This window comes from Ursus americanus, chromosome 23 (assembly GCF_024610735.1).
Source record: "Ursus americanus isolate L20-20 chromosome 23, mUrsAme1.1.p, whole genome shotgun sequence".
NCBI classification, from domain to species: domain Eukaryota; kingdom Metazoa; phylum Chordata; class Mammalia; order Carnivora; family Ursidae; genus Ursus; species Ursus americanus.
This window is the reverse complement of record NC_142149.1, coordinates 32,332,036-32,347,320: the sequence shown is the minus strand read 5'-3', so window position 1 is coordinate 32,347,320 and position 15,285 is coordinate 32,332,036. Positions and strand designations below refer to the sequence as shown.

General features: G+C 36.8%; 1 protein-coding gene across 1 annotated transcript in view; it reads right to left on the bottom strand.

Annotated features, from left to right (window-relative positions):
* DHX40 (DEAH-box helicase 40) overlaps window positions 1-14,792 on the bottom strand; it is a 47,939-nt gene extending 33,147 nt beyond the window's left edge. Inside the window, exons 1-7 of the mRNA XM_045773269.2 lie at window positions 14,608-14,792; window positions 13,591-13,758; window positions 12,389-12,534; window positions 10,371-10,490; window positions 9,942-10,169; window positions 9,654-9,720; window positions 8,565-8,696 (exon numbers count right to left, since the gene is read on the bottom strand). Coding sequence (XP_045629225.1) covers window positions 8,565-8,696; window positions 9,654-9,720; window positions 9,942-10,169; window positions 10,371-10,490; window positions 12,389-12,534; window positions 13,591-13,758; window positions 14,608-14,719 — 973 coding nt within the window. The 5' untranslated portion in view covers window positions 14,720-14,792. The remainder of the gene's footprint in view (window positions 1-8,564; window positions 8,697-9,653; window positions 9,721-9,941; window positions 10,170-10,370; window positions 10,491-12,388; window positions 12,535-13,590; window positions 13,759-14,607) is intronic.
* Between the last annotated feature and the right edge of the window lie 493 nt (window positions 14,793-15,285).

The window sequence follows — 15,285 nt, the reverse complement described above, 5'->3', positions numbered from 1 at the left end:
TAGCCAAGAAAATCTTAACAAAACCTGTTTTGAAATAATAAAGTACAAAACCTATTCTCAAACAAAATCTTTCAAAGATCCATGTATTCCCAGTATACATAACAAACCAAAGTTGAACCACTGTAAGGGAGAAAAGGAGTGGCACAGATGAGCACAGTTTCAAAATCATGGAACTAGTCCAACCATCTCATTTTATAGATAACTAGATTTTATAGAGAAAACTAAATGCCAGAGAGGTCAGGTGACTTGCTAAGATTTGCAGATAGACAAATTTGAAACAAGTTGAGTAATGTGCCTATTCTTCCACATTATTCAGAAATTAATTTCACAAGTGAAAAAGTGCTAGAAAGGCAGCTATGGAAAAGTTTTGAGGTAAATACAAAAATAATTCCAAAAAGACCTATTTCTCTTGGATTTATAGTTAACTTTGGTTAAGAATTATTTTTTAGGTATTGGACTTAGGTAGTTCATTTCTTCCAGATGGTTCAAAGGAGTTTTAACACTACTTTGTAGTTCAAATTATGTTTATACATTATTTATGATCTACTTGTTCTACTACAGTGTAGCTCCATGAAACAAGGATTTTCTTTTATTCAAGACATATCCCCATGACCCAGAACAATGTCTGGACCACAGAAAATGCTCAACAACAGGAATCCATCAAACTTCTAGAGGAGAACATAGTCAACAACCTCTACGACATCGGCCAAAGCAACCTTTTTCATGACACATCCCCAAAGGCAAGAGAAACAAAAGATAAAATGAATTTATGGGACTTCATCAAGATTAAAAGTTTCTGCACATCCAAGGAAACAGTCAGAAAAACTAAGAGGCAGCCCACGGAATGGGAGAAGATATTTGCAAATGACACTACAGATAAAGGACTGGTATCCAAGATCTACAAAGAACTTCTCAAACTCAATACACGAGAAACAAATAAACAAGTCAAAAAATGGGCAGAAGATATGAACAGACACTTTTCCAATGAAGACATACAAATGGCTAACAGACACATGAAAAAATGTTCAAAATCATTAGCCATCAAGGAAATTCAAATCAAAACCACAATGAGATACCACCTTACGCCAGTTAGAATGGCAAAAATAGACAAGGCAAGAAACAACAATTGTTGGAGAGGATGTGGAGAAAGGGGATCCCTCCTACATTGTTGGTGGGAATGCAAGTTGGTACAGCCACTCTGGAAAACAGTGTGGAGGTCCCTTAAAAAGTTAAAAATTGAGCTACCCTATGATCCAGCCATTGCACTACTGGGTATTTACCCCAAAGATACAGACGTAGTGAAGAGAAGGGCCATATGCACCCCAATGTTCATAGCAGCAATGTCCACAATAGCTAAATTGTGGAAGGAGCCAAGATGCCCTTCAACAGATGACTGGATTAAGAAGTTGTGGTCCATATATACGATGGAATATTACTCAGCTATCAGAAAGAACGAGTTCTCAACATTTGCTACAACATGGACAGCACTGGAGGAGATAATGCTAAGTGAAATAAGTCAAGCAGAGAAAGACAACTATCATATGATTTCTCTCATCTATGGAACATAAGAACTAGGATGATCAGTAGGGGAAGAAAGGGATAAAGAAAGGGGGGGTAATCAGAAGGGGGAATGAAACATGAGAGACTATGGACTATGAGAAACAAACTGAGGACTTCAGAGGGGAGGGGGATGGGGGAATGGGATAGACCGGTGATGGGTAGTAAGGAGGGCACGTATTGCATGGTGCACTGGGTGTTATACACAACTAATGAATCATCGAGCCTTACATCGGAAACCGGGGATGTACTGTATGGTGACTAACATAATATAATAAAAAATCATTAAAAAAAAAAAAAAAAAAGAAAATGCTCAACAGAGTTCAATGAATTGATAAATAAAAAACGCATTATATAAATAAGTTAACATCCTTTCTACCGCACTACACTAAAAATTTACATAAATTAAAAATGTCCTTTCTGAACGTATTTATCTATAATCAAGTCTTTTTCAACCAACCCATTTCTAAAAATACCTAGTTTTTTGAGTGTTCAGTTTAAGCAAAATTTCAGTTTCATTTACCATTTTGTTCACTATAATCAATTAAAAAGTCTTGAAACTGCTATTTTGACAAGACTCATGTTTATTTCATTTCCATTTCACCCATATACTTTAATACCATATTCCCCAAGTATAAACACATACCAGTTTAAGTTTATTTATTTATTTTTTTAGTAATCTCTAAACCCAACGTGAGGCTCAAACTCACGACCCTGAGATCAAGAGTCACGTGCTCTTCTGACCCAGCCAGCTAGGCACTCTAACACATACCAGTTTTATGTTTGTTTATAAAGGTTTGGAAAAAAAAAAAAAGTTAAATATATCCTAAAGCACATTTTCACTATCCAGGAAGGCAAGGGGAAATGGAATACTTTCACCAAGATGTAGTATGGTCCTAGGATGTTACTGATGGCGAGGGCGAGGGGTTGGTAAAGAGGCAAAGAAGACGTCCAAAGTCTAGCAAGAAACAAGGATACTGGGAGACCACTCAACACTCATAATGAAGTAACGCTCCTAGATTAATGCATATGACACATTGTATGTTAAGGCCAATGAAAATTCCTCATAGAATATCTTGTCCCAAAGTCCCCCAAAAAGATTCCAAAGCAGAACTTTTTCTGAGAAAGAGGGAGAGATAAAGAGAAGAAAAGGAATATAACTTAAAGTAATAAACAGAAACTGTCAATCAAAGGGGGGGAAAGATGACAGTTCTGGAGGAAAAGAAAGAAGTACAACACTGCTTGGCTCAAACTGTACCCCTCTGCCCCCAAGAAGTTATTTTTGGGTGAGTCAAAAGTATCTTGAGAATTCTCAGTAACACACCTGAAAATCAAATTCCTGACAAAGGCTTGAATAATCAGTAAATGCAACTGAAAAAGTAACTAGAAGGAAGCTAAAAAAATATGGAAGACAGGCAATCCAACATAAGAATAATTGGTATCCCTGAAGTACAGAAACCAATAAATACATAAAAATTATATTCAAAGATATAACACAAAAGAGCTTCCCTGAAATAAGAACTGAATTTGCAGATCAAAAGAACACATCGGAAAAGTTCATCTTGTTTGTGGTGTCATTACACAGGTATGTACATTTGTCAAAATTCACTAACTATACACTTAAAACAAGCATAGTTTATTGTATGTAAATTATACCCCGATAAAGTTGATTTTTTAAAAAAGCACATCAAATTCCAGGAAATTTTAATATAAAATACTCAACACCAAAAAATATCCTAATTAAAACCACTGAACTTTAAAAATCAAGAGAAATTTTTTAAAAAAGAGAAATTTTCAGGCAGACAGAAAAAGCAAATCACTTACAAAAAAGGGCCTCAAACTTCTCCTCAGCAACATTCAGTGCCAGAAGACAAGTGGACAACATCCACCAAGTTCTAAGGAAAAGAAAGTGTGACCCAAGAACATAAAACCCAGCCACGATATAGTTCAAGTATAAAAGCAAAAGCAAGACATTCTCAAACATGGAAGAGTAATACCAAAAAAGAACACTCAAGAGCCCTTCTATAAAAGAAAAAAAAGTTAACAAACTCCAGGAAATTGAAAATTAACCAAAAGTAACCTAAGAATGGAAAAACCATGGTAAAAGGATTGATGATAAACATCTAAACAATGTAAAAATAACTAACAAAAAATCAGAAGAGAAAGATACAGAAGAGTCAAAGTACTTAATTAACTTTCAAATCAAAGAATCAGCAGATAAGATCTCCAATCACACATGGTCTAAAAAGAAGAGATTAACTTCAACTTCTTAAAATTTTTCATCTTTTTAGACTTGAAAGCAACCTTTTATATCAAATTCTCATGTGGTAAAGAAAGTTACTTGATGTTTAACAATTCCTTTAAGTAAATTCACATAAAATTAAATACTTTTTTAAAAAGCAACTAATCGTATAATCTCACTTTTAAAAAGTATTTCTATCAACCCACCTATTTACTTCCTTATCCTTCCATATGTACATACACACACACACACACACACACACACACACACACACAGAGATCTGGTTATTTTTGTATGGAGGAACTTGGGGTGATTACTTTTACTTTTGTAACTTTGGACACTGCTTGAATTCTTTATAATGAAACTATGTATTTTCTTTAATTGAGTGATTTTCTTAAAGGAAAACTGGAGCAAAATTGCGGAGACACTAAGACTGTGTTAATTCTGCACAGTGGGAAATGGATTGTTTCTGTACTTTTCGACACTTTAAAAATTTCTACAAAGGGCTAAAGAGAAAAACATTAAAGAACATATATAACAAAATGCCATTTTTTGTCAGAAAAAGCTAAATAATAAAAATATATTTAAATATATAAAAAATAGTAGAACAATATACCTCAGAATATTAATAGTGATTATCATTTAACCATGTTGGTGAGATCTAAGTTTAATTATCTTTCTTACTTTTCTGATTTTATTTTACAACTACATACTCTACAACTATGTACTCTTTACAACTATGTATGCTTTATAAGATAACAGAAAAATTTTCCCATTTGGACAGAGTAAAAGTTTTTATGTGAAGCTCACTAGCCTTATTCCCCCCTCATCTTTAATCTTAACATTTAAGGAAATTATCACCAACAAAGCCAAATTCTAGGTACTTGCCAAAGTGAGATAATGTCTTTATTTTGCAGGAAGAAAACAGAAATAAAACTACTTTTGGATTAACGCAATAATCTAAATATGCAGTATTCCTCTTTTAAAATAATAAGGTAAAGCTCCTTTCCTTTTCTTCATGTATTCTGAAAACACATGTACTATTTTTTCACCCCCAACTGAATAGATAACCAGTTATAAAATGCAGGTTTACCATGTGACCTGCATGGTAATGCGCATTTTTCTAGGAAAAGAAACCACGGCTTTCATTATCTTTTAAAAAGAATCTCAGACTCCACCCTCTAAAAAGGCTAAGAAGCACTGAATTTAGATGATTACTTTTAGTGCTAAAAGAGTCAAATTCCATGCAAATATTTGTTGCTTAGGAAGTAACAGGTATATTTCAGTACACCTGAAGACTTGCAAAATCTTGAACAAAAGAGGGAAGTCAGAAGAGCAAAAAGGTTTGAGGGAAACAAGAATAAGGCTCTAGACACAGCTAGCGTTTTGATACAAGACATAACAGAATGTCTAGCAGAAAGTGAAAAATCTGGAACTCGGTTTAACAAACATCTAATCAGGACTTTTTCAACACATGCTACTCAAGTAGTTCACAATTTCAGAAGGAGATGAGACATCCATACACGAGGTAGAATGTGTTAAGTGCCACAAGAGATGCAGCAAAGCACAATGAGGTTTAAATGAAGAAGAGATCAACACCAGTTGTGAGGTGGGAAACCAAGGAAGGTTTTTATAGAGGTGGTTGCACTCGTGAAACGGAACAGCAGGATTTCAGCCAGTAAGAGGAGAGAATAAAAGGGAAAGGAGGAGTTCAAGTTAAGGAAATATCAGATGTTGTCACAAAAAAAGATGTGGAAAGAAATGGAATAAAAAAATACTGCCTACACTTTGAGCTTGTGGAAAGGGTGGGGGTTAGAAGTTCAGCCCAGGGAGTGGGATCATATAATCTTGGCAGTAGAAGGGATACCATAGCACCTCTTCGCAATTGACAGTTGAGAATTTTTTATGTCAATTACGGAGATGTCTTTTTTTTTTTTTTTAAGATTTTATTTATTTATTTGACAGAGAGAGAGACAGCCAGCGAGAGAGGGAACACAAGCAGGGGGAGTGGGAGAGGAAGAAGCAGGCTCCCAGGAGAGCAGGGAGCCCGATGCGGGGCTTGATCCCAAGACCCTGGGGTCACTTAACAACTGAGCCACCCAGGCACCCCATCAATTGTGATATCTTAAGATGTCCCTTTAAAACAGTCAGCCACCCTCATGGCTAGCCCAGAAATAAAAGCAAATACAACATATCCACGCCATAATCTTCACTTATTCACTAAACCTAGGTCTGAGTCATTTTTGAACCCTCTTCACAAGCAGGAAACCCTTCTTCCCTCTCCTCACTCCCAAGTGCGAGTTTTATGTTCCTAAGACATAATAGGAAATAAAGAAAATAACATTATAATAGTGTTTCTCCCCATCACCTGAAGTAGCAATAATAAAGAAAATAAGTGCTGTACTGTATTAGCCAGACTTTAAAAAAAAGCCTAATATCCGAGGAACTTGCTACTCCCAACTTCACCTCACCCGTTACTCAGTATCTCATCAACTCTATTTGAATACCTCTTTGCATTGTTAGAAATTGCTCCCATAAATATGATTATGCTCATAATGGATTACCAGTAGCTCACCTCTATGGAGCCCTCGGAACCAGAAGGGAAACTAAAATAAACAAACGAAACCCTTCAGTAATGGCTCTATTGACAGCGAGCTCTACATTTTTACCATTCATATATATATGCCAACACAGAAAATCTCATACACTGGGAATTAAGGCTGAAAGCAGGCTGAAATCACACTGGAAGGACAATGAATGCCAAGTTATTAAGTTAGCATTTTAATTCAACTGGTAATAGGGAATGGCTGAGATACCCAACAGGAAACTGATACAATCAGAGCTGTGCTTTTGAAAGATGATGCTTACCACTGCAGGTAGGATGGTAAATTACATCAGGGAAAACAGGTTAGCAGGTTATGTTAACAACTCGGGAAAGCAAATTGAGGATCCCAACTTTAATGATGACAATGAAAAACGAAAGAGAATGAATGATCTGGACAAGACAAAAAAAAAAAAAAAAAAAGCCGTAGAAGTTGTCACTTATTTGGACTGAATGATCTAGGATGATATGATGCACAGACTAAAAAGCCCTGTGAGGAGACCCAGGAGTTCTAGAGTGCAGAAGTGAGATTTAACTAGAGACAGTCAACCTCTTCAAAACAGGTAATTCTAAGAAAACAGCAAGCTACGGATAAAACCTTACAAAACAGTCACATTTTGAGAGGGACAAAGGCTGGGAAGGGTGGGAGGGCAGCACACTTAGAGAAAAAGTGGTCAGGAGAATAAGGTAATTAAATATTATCCCAGATGACAGCATTTTAAGGAGACTTATTGTTATCACAAAATCAAAATACAAACTAATGAAAAAAAAGCCATGAGATTTGAGAAACAGGAGGTCATTCGCAACCTTTAATAGTATAAAAACTGGATTTCAGGCCATTAAACAAGAAGCAATAGCAGACTCAGCATGCCATTTTAATGTGACAGTAACAAAGGAAAGAATGAAATTATTTATATAGAAAAATACATTTATACTGTTAATGGTTAATACCAAAGCAACCATATGAGTTTTTAATTACCTCAGCAGTTAGCAAAGTAAATTATTAAGGAGCCAGCGGATCAAATCTCCAGAAAACAATGAGAACCTTAAATATCTTTTTTTTTTTTTTTTTTAAAGATTTTATTTATTTATTCGACAGAGAGAGACAGCCAGCAAGAGAGGGAACACTAGCAGGGGGAGTGGGAGAGGAAGAAGCAGGCTCATAGCGAAAGAGCCTGATGTGGGACTCGATCCCGGAACGCCAGGATCACGCCCTGAGCTGAAGGCAGACGATTAACCGCTGTACCACCCAGGCGCCCCGAGAACCTTAAATATCTAATAATGACCCTAAGAATTCCCTTAAAGATACAAAAACCTAAAAATAGATTTCCACATGGAGGGCAAGGGCCTAATATCATCACAAAAGAGATTTCTAAAATAGCACGTGGTCTATGGTTATTTACCAAAACACACATTCCTAAACTTTTTTTGTTAATATAAGATTAAGAACCACTACTCAAAAAAAACCCAAAAATATAAATAAAGCATAAAAACATTCAAATGCTTTTTACATTACATTAAATGCTAATCACAGTCAAACTCTAAATAACTTCCCTTTAGTTTTACCTATCAAATTCCAAAATAAAGTAGTTTTACCAAACAAATTCTAAACCTAATTCAACAATATTTATTATGAATAAATATCAGAATAAGAGTTTGCATTTGCTCTTTGAAATCACAAAAGAACAGCATCATTCTTGAAAAGTAGACTGTGTGTTACTTCAAAAGAAAACAATCCACTGTGTCTAGTCTCAGATGTACCTGGATGTATATGATTTCTAGAAATTCTCTGGCAATGCTAAATTAGGTCTGACTTATGGTACTACTATCAAGAAATTATAGTCCTAATTTCAAAAAATTACTAACAATATTTTTTTTCTGCTGAGAGAGGACACAGCCCACTCTTAAACAATATCGGGGGGGGGGCAAGGCTCTTGAAAAAGTGAATATGAAAAGACTTTGAGAAAAAAATCACTTCTCTCAAGGAATGCTGGTTCCCTTAGAGTTCTATTTCATGATCTGGGTGTTGGTTACCAAAATGAGTTGTTCGTAAAATTAACTGACCTAAACACTTAGGATCTGTACACTACTCTGTACATATGTGATTATTCAATAAATTTTTTTTAAAAATTAGTCAAACTTTCTATTCCAGTGAGGAATTACCTGTTGTCATAGATCCATAACATGGCAATATTAACAAACCATCCAGAGTTGTATCTTGAACATCATAATCATAATCAACAGACTCTGCCATCTGAAAAAGTAACTCACAACTTTTTTCAATTTCAAACTGACCTGAAATGAGGGAGGGAAAATAACGTCAGCAACTGAACAGCAAAATTAAGAATGGGGGGGGAAGCCTTCCAGATTAAAATTATTTTTGCATAATAGCTATTTTAAATCTCATTTGCTCTAAAGAAGATGAACACACAAATTGTACCAAATCTCAACAATAGCATTAAAAATAGAACACCAGTTTCCAAGGAATTTAAACCTCTACAGGAATAAAAATGTTTATCATCTCCAAGCCTTTCATCTTGTTAACACAGTATTTGAGGAAGACTCGGTAAAGTTAATCATTAATATAGAAGAATATAGTCCGGGAGATACTGCATTTAGGTGTATTTCAAAATACGTAAGTAACCTGAAAAAGGCAGAGACCATTACAATGTCTCACTTCTGACTTCAGTACAAGGCAGAGTAGGAGGTGAGCGATGAAATGACTCATTTCTGTTAGTAGGATGCTGCTAATTGAAGAATCACACTAGTTTAGGATTTAATTAATCTATTTTTGACTTCCAAAAAAGGCTTGTCTATGAGACATGAATTCAACACCTTATGCACTGCTATCACACAGTACCATCCCACCACTCAAAGAAGAAATAAACTAGTAGGATGTCTTTTGAAATAATGGAATTAAGCATTCAGATCCAGGACTGTTTAGTGTGGTAACAGCTCTGTATAAGACAGACTAATAAAAATATTAATACTTTACCATTTAATATCTTTTTATTAAAAGGTCAGTGTGTTTTACATATGTTTACTAATAAGACTGGCAGTTTTTATGGGCGTATAGAATTATCTTATATGTCTTATATAAGATAGAATTTTTAAAACTATTGAGATAATCACACAAAGCTAAGGCAACATGAGTTAAAGCCCAGATTTCCCAACAAAAGTAACACTCTATTGTGGTGCCACATTCCGCTCTTACAAATAGCGAAATTTTTAAACCTGATACTGAATGCTTACCAGTCAGAAAAACCAGGATGTCTCCAGCCATTTCATTCAAATGGATATCCATGGTCACTTTCACAATCTAAAGTAAGAAACACAAGCATAATATACTGATGGAAATATAGTCCCCCACTCCCAACCACCTCCCCTTATTCCACAGAAAAATTAAATTTGGTTCTCAGAAGTCCTAGGACCTATGAGGGCTGCCATTAAAATAAAAGGGAACAAACGAATTACTGAACTACGCAATCAGCTAGAATCATAACTATAAAAAAAGACAAAAAAAAGGATGCCAAGTAATACCGCTTGAATATATGCAGTATTTTCTCGGTCTCGTGGGCCAATCAAATTGCAGAATTTTTCTCTGACTGGATAAAGCCTTCCAGGTATATCAAATATTGGACAATTTCCAAAGAATGCAGAGAGCTTAGCTAATTCCATTGTTGCTGACATCACCACGACCTTCAAATGTTCCTTTCTATTAGGAGACTTCTCCTGAAATAACTTCTTCAATAAACCAAATAAGATGTCCTGAAAAAAAAAAAAAAAGTAAATTTCTAATAAGTCACCAGTACACCTACCAACCAACTTATTTTAAATATTTTGCGTTCCTAACCAAAGAATTCCTATTTCAATAGTTTAAAATGTAAGTAAGACCAGGCAATTCTCTACATGGTAAAAGCTACCCCAAATAAGTAAACTAATAAATAAACAGCATATTAAAATACTCACTGTAGTTAGAGTTCTCTCATGGGCTTCATCTAAAATAATGACACTGAACTTGGTAAGATTTGGATCTCCCAGAATATGCTTCAGTAAACATCCATCAGTCATATATTTGATTGCGGTTTCCTAATGTTCAAACAGCAGAGTATATCAACTTATATATATAGTGTTACAGAAATTCACCCCTGTTTCGCAGACTAAATTCCCCCCCAAATGCGCAAACATTAAGTGATCCACCTAACGTGACTAAATAAAAAAGTACATAAATTAATCTAATAACAAGGATGGCAAATTGTAAAAGCTGTGATCTATACAGGGACAGAGATAAGGAATTAAGGTGGATGTTCTGGGATAAAGCAACAAAAGGGGCCAATAAGGAGATATAAAGTAGTCTGGGGAAAGTGGTAAGATAATACAATGGCTTTCCATGAGCAAGTTGTGGGAAACAACAATGAAATGGGATCCACCTCCCTGTCTCAGCCACTGTTTTAGAGGACTCAGGAGAAAAGGCAGAGGAAATAGGTGCACAATTTCCTCTCACTACCTTCTTCCCTATTTGCTTATTTTAAAAACTGTCTGTCAGGGATGTATGGGTGGCTCAGTCGGTTAAGCATCTGCCTCCAGCTCAGGTCATGACCCCAGGGTCCTGGGATCAAGTCCTACATTGGGCTCCTTGCTCAGCTGGGAGCCTGCTTCTCCCTCTGCCTGCTGTTCCCCCTGTTTGTGTGTTTACTCTTTCTCTGGCAAATAAATAATAAATAAAGTCTTTAAAAAAAAAAACAAAAACTGTCAACTAGCATTAAAACAAGGTGAGAATAAGGTCCAAAAGCTAGAAGTTAACAACAGTATACACATAAAATCCAAGGGAAGAAAAAAGAAAGAAAACTCCCCAGCAGTAACCATTAGGAATGCAAAGATAGTATTTTGGGGAGTCACTGTGTGCCATGTGCCATACTGATGGCCATTCCTATTAGGGACCATATTTAATTAGGGATTGTTTTGTACTTGGTACAGGATTAAAAAATCCTGAAGGAATGTAAATTATGACATTAACTATTTTTTTAAGATTTTATTTATTTATTTGTCAGAGAGAGAGAGTGAGCAAGCACAAGCAGGGGAAGCAGCAGAAAGAGGGAGAAGCAGGCTCCCTTCCAAGCAAGGAGCCCAATGTGGGACTCAATCCCAGGACTGAGGGATCACGACCTGAGCTGAAGGCAGACGCTTAACCAATTGAACCACCCAGGCATCCCTAGAACCATTAACTATTAAAAAGAAAACAATTTTAAACTTGTTGGTGCCATGAATACAGATAATACTCAATAAATACTTGCTTACTGACTTTGCTAAGTTGTCCATTTCCAGTGACTTCAGGAATACAAATATACAATATGGATGAACCTTGAAAACGTTATGCTAAATGAAACAATCCAGACACAAAGGACCAAATATTGTATGATTCAACTTATATGAGGTACTTGGAAAAGGCAAATTTGTAAAGACGGAAAGTAGAATAGAAGTTACCAGAGGCTGGAGGGAGGAGAGAATGGGGGAGTTAATGTTTAGTAGATAAGAGTTTCTGTTTGAGAGAATGAAAACATTCTGAAAATAAGAGTGTTGATGGATACACAACATTGTAAATGTATCTCATGCCAATGAAATGTAACACCTAAAAATGGTTAAAATGGTACATTTTACATTATATATATTTTAGTACAACAAAAAATTGTTTTAAAGAATACAAATGTAAGTTACAGGTCCAGGATTCTTACAGCTAAAAAATATAAGAGAATCCTTAAAAAAATAAACATAGCTGTCATTTATAAACTAATTGAGAAGGGAGAAAAGAGTAAAATTACTAGACACTTCAGAGCTAAATCATTTAACAATGGACAACAAAAATTAATTCTAACCTGGGGCTTTGTTTCTTTAAAATATAAATGCAAATTTGAAGTTCTAATCTTTCATAACCTTCTCCAATCTTTCTGTAAGTTTACAGGACTTAAGCTGCAATAAAACTTTTGTACCTTAGAGCTGCAATCATCGAAACGAACTTGGTACCCTACTTTGGATCCCAAAGTGCATTTCATTTCTTCAGCAACCCTCTGAGCAACTGATATAGCAGCTACCTTTCGTGGTTGAGTCACACCAATCATACCATGTTGTGAAAACCCTATCAGAACCAGAGGTAAAAAACACAAAATTGTTAACAATTGCTTCCAATTAGAGCGAAATTGTTTTGGACCAATCAACACAAACTGTTCCAAGTGTTTCCAAAAGAAAACTCTGCAAATTAACAACATACTGTTTTACAAATGCACCATGGCAATTTAAGTAGTAGTAAAAAATTAGAATACATATTTTCCATTCAAAATATACGTATTTTAATTAGGTTTTCCCCCCAATTTCAGTCTGAAGATTTACTTTAAAGAGTAAGCCAAAGATGTTTAATTCTTAGGAATCCATAAAATTTCACAGACTTCCTAAAGATTTACTTTTGTCACAAAAGTTTAAATATACCGCTTTTCACAGATTCATTTTCTACCATTTTAGTATCTCTGAAAGATAGATGTGTCTTACAGTTGATGGTATTTTTTTCTTTAGTATGTATGTAGTATGTATTTTTTCTATAGTATGTAAAATAGCGGTATGTCTTAATAAATGGCACATTAGATTTGTTGCATTAGAATAAGTTAATACCAGCTAAGAAATTTTTATTTTTTATATGAGTATCATCCAATATAATTTCACTCCATACCAACCTTATGATATTAAGTTTTACCATACTGAAGGAAAAGACACTTTAAGGGTAATTTGTTAGCTGGCTTGGGTTATGAAGTCAGGGAATAAATATTTACCTGATAATACTCTGGGAAAAGAACCAAGAAATACTAATGTCAGCAATAGATATCACTATATTCCTGTAAATTATTTCAATACCCAATGGTTAACAGTCTACTGCAAATTACCTCATTCTATAGCAGAGAATCAATACCAACCTATAATTGAGATTATTATGGTAATTAAAAATGGAAAAATCATCATCTGAATTAATGCCTGAATATGAAATAAGACCATAAAAAAGCAGGGAAGATGTAGGGAGGATGTGCCAAGAGAAGAACTGGGACTGCAGAACAAATGGTGGGTATTTGTGCAATACAGAAGTCCTATTAGCTTATAAGAGAATATATTTTTAAATACTCCCAATATCATCCCCGAATAAAATTACCTGCTTCATAAAGATATTTTGGGAGTTGAGTTGTTTTACCACTTCCTGTATTTCCAGTAACAATAAGGAATGAATTCTCCCTCACAGCTTGAATAAGCTTTTTTCTTTGTTTTTGAATAGGAAAAGTTGGAGTAGTTCCTCCCTCCTGTGATGTGCATCCTTTCTCTTCTGTAATAACAGAAAAACAATTGTGCAATTAAAAGGACTGTAAAGATATCTTTGACTCAATTTCCCAGAACTGAATAAAGACAATAGAATTTTAGGGCGGGAAGGGATCGATCCATGACTTCTCAGGTAAATCATCTATGTCCGATTTGTATGCGAGGGTTTACAAGCCTAGAACAACTTTTTAGTAAAATCTAACAACATGAGGATTTGCTAATGCATGACTCAGAGTACTTGACAAACTAAGCCTGGCACAAGCCATGTATTTGCAAGCATACCTATACAGAAGCGCAAAACCCAATTTTATTAAATAACAGACCAAAAGCTAGAACACAGCAGGAAACTCTCAGCTGAATTTAAAAAAAAAAAAAAAAAAAAAAAAAAAAAAAAGCCACCTGTGTTTGTTCTGATTCATGGTTCAAGTTAGGTCCCTGTTCAGAGTGACTGATATCCCAGAAGGCCAAGTGGTGGGTAACCATGGAAACTGGCTCCTGGAAACTGGCTCCCTTCATACCATACCCAAAGGCAGGCTGGCGGCCCGACGAGGTGGGGGGGGGGGTGGATGGATAGAGAACAAAGGCTTTATAAGCCTCTTTAAGAGGAGAACGGGTCTAGGCGTTGGGGTTCACTTTTTTGTCCCCCAGCAAGGTTTTCACCCAACTTGGATCTGGGACCGCCCCCCTCTAGACCAAAGTGCTCATTGGACGCAAAGTTCGCCTCTGGCTTGGAGGGCGAGGAGAACGCTGCGGTCTCCTCTCCACTTTTCTCTGCCCGCCAAAGGCGCACTTTTATCCCCCCAAAACCCCCATGCCGAAACTCCCGCTGGCCTCCGCAACGTCCCGCGGACCGCACCTCTATCAGCGATGGAAACAGCCGAAGGCCGCTCTTCCTGAAGGTCTATTGACCGCTCACCCTCCTCCTGCCGCCTTGGCGCCCTGCCCGCGACGGCGGGAAACCGGGACATAGACCTGGCCCGGAGCGGAGGTGAGCACGTCCACCGATCTGGGGAGATGGGAGGGGAAAGACGAAGACGCGCCCTGATGACGTCGAGGTGTTTACTTCCGCGCGTGCGACTTGGAACGAGGGGAGGGGGAACTGTTAGGTGACGTGGCGCGCGGCCGCCGGAAAGCTCTTCCCTGCCCCGCGCGACCCGGCAGGGCCACCAGCCGAGGGCCCATCCCGGAGGGTTTCCTCTCTTGTGCAGGTGTGCGCTGCGCCTGGGGGAGAGGTCGGAAGGACCCCTTCCTACTTCTCTTGTGCGCAGGAGAGCCAAGTGACACCTCTTTTCTAAGCTACTGTAACCCTGTCCTGCCTTCACACACCTAACGTGATGTGACCCTTTGCCAGGAGCTGGAACCTTCCTAGAGTGCATCGTTCCGCAACACATTCTCACCTTGCTAATTCTGAAATGACCTGTTCATTTCAGAACTACTGAGTTGCAGAGCCGAACTTCGAGTTCTGTCCAAAGCTTACGTCCCACACGCTGTTCATTTCCACCATGGGGCCCTCCATTTCAATTTATTTTACTCC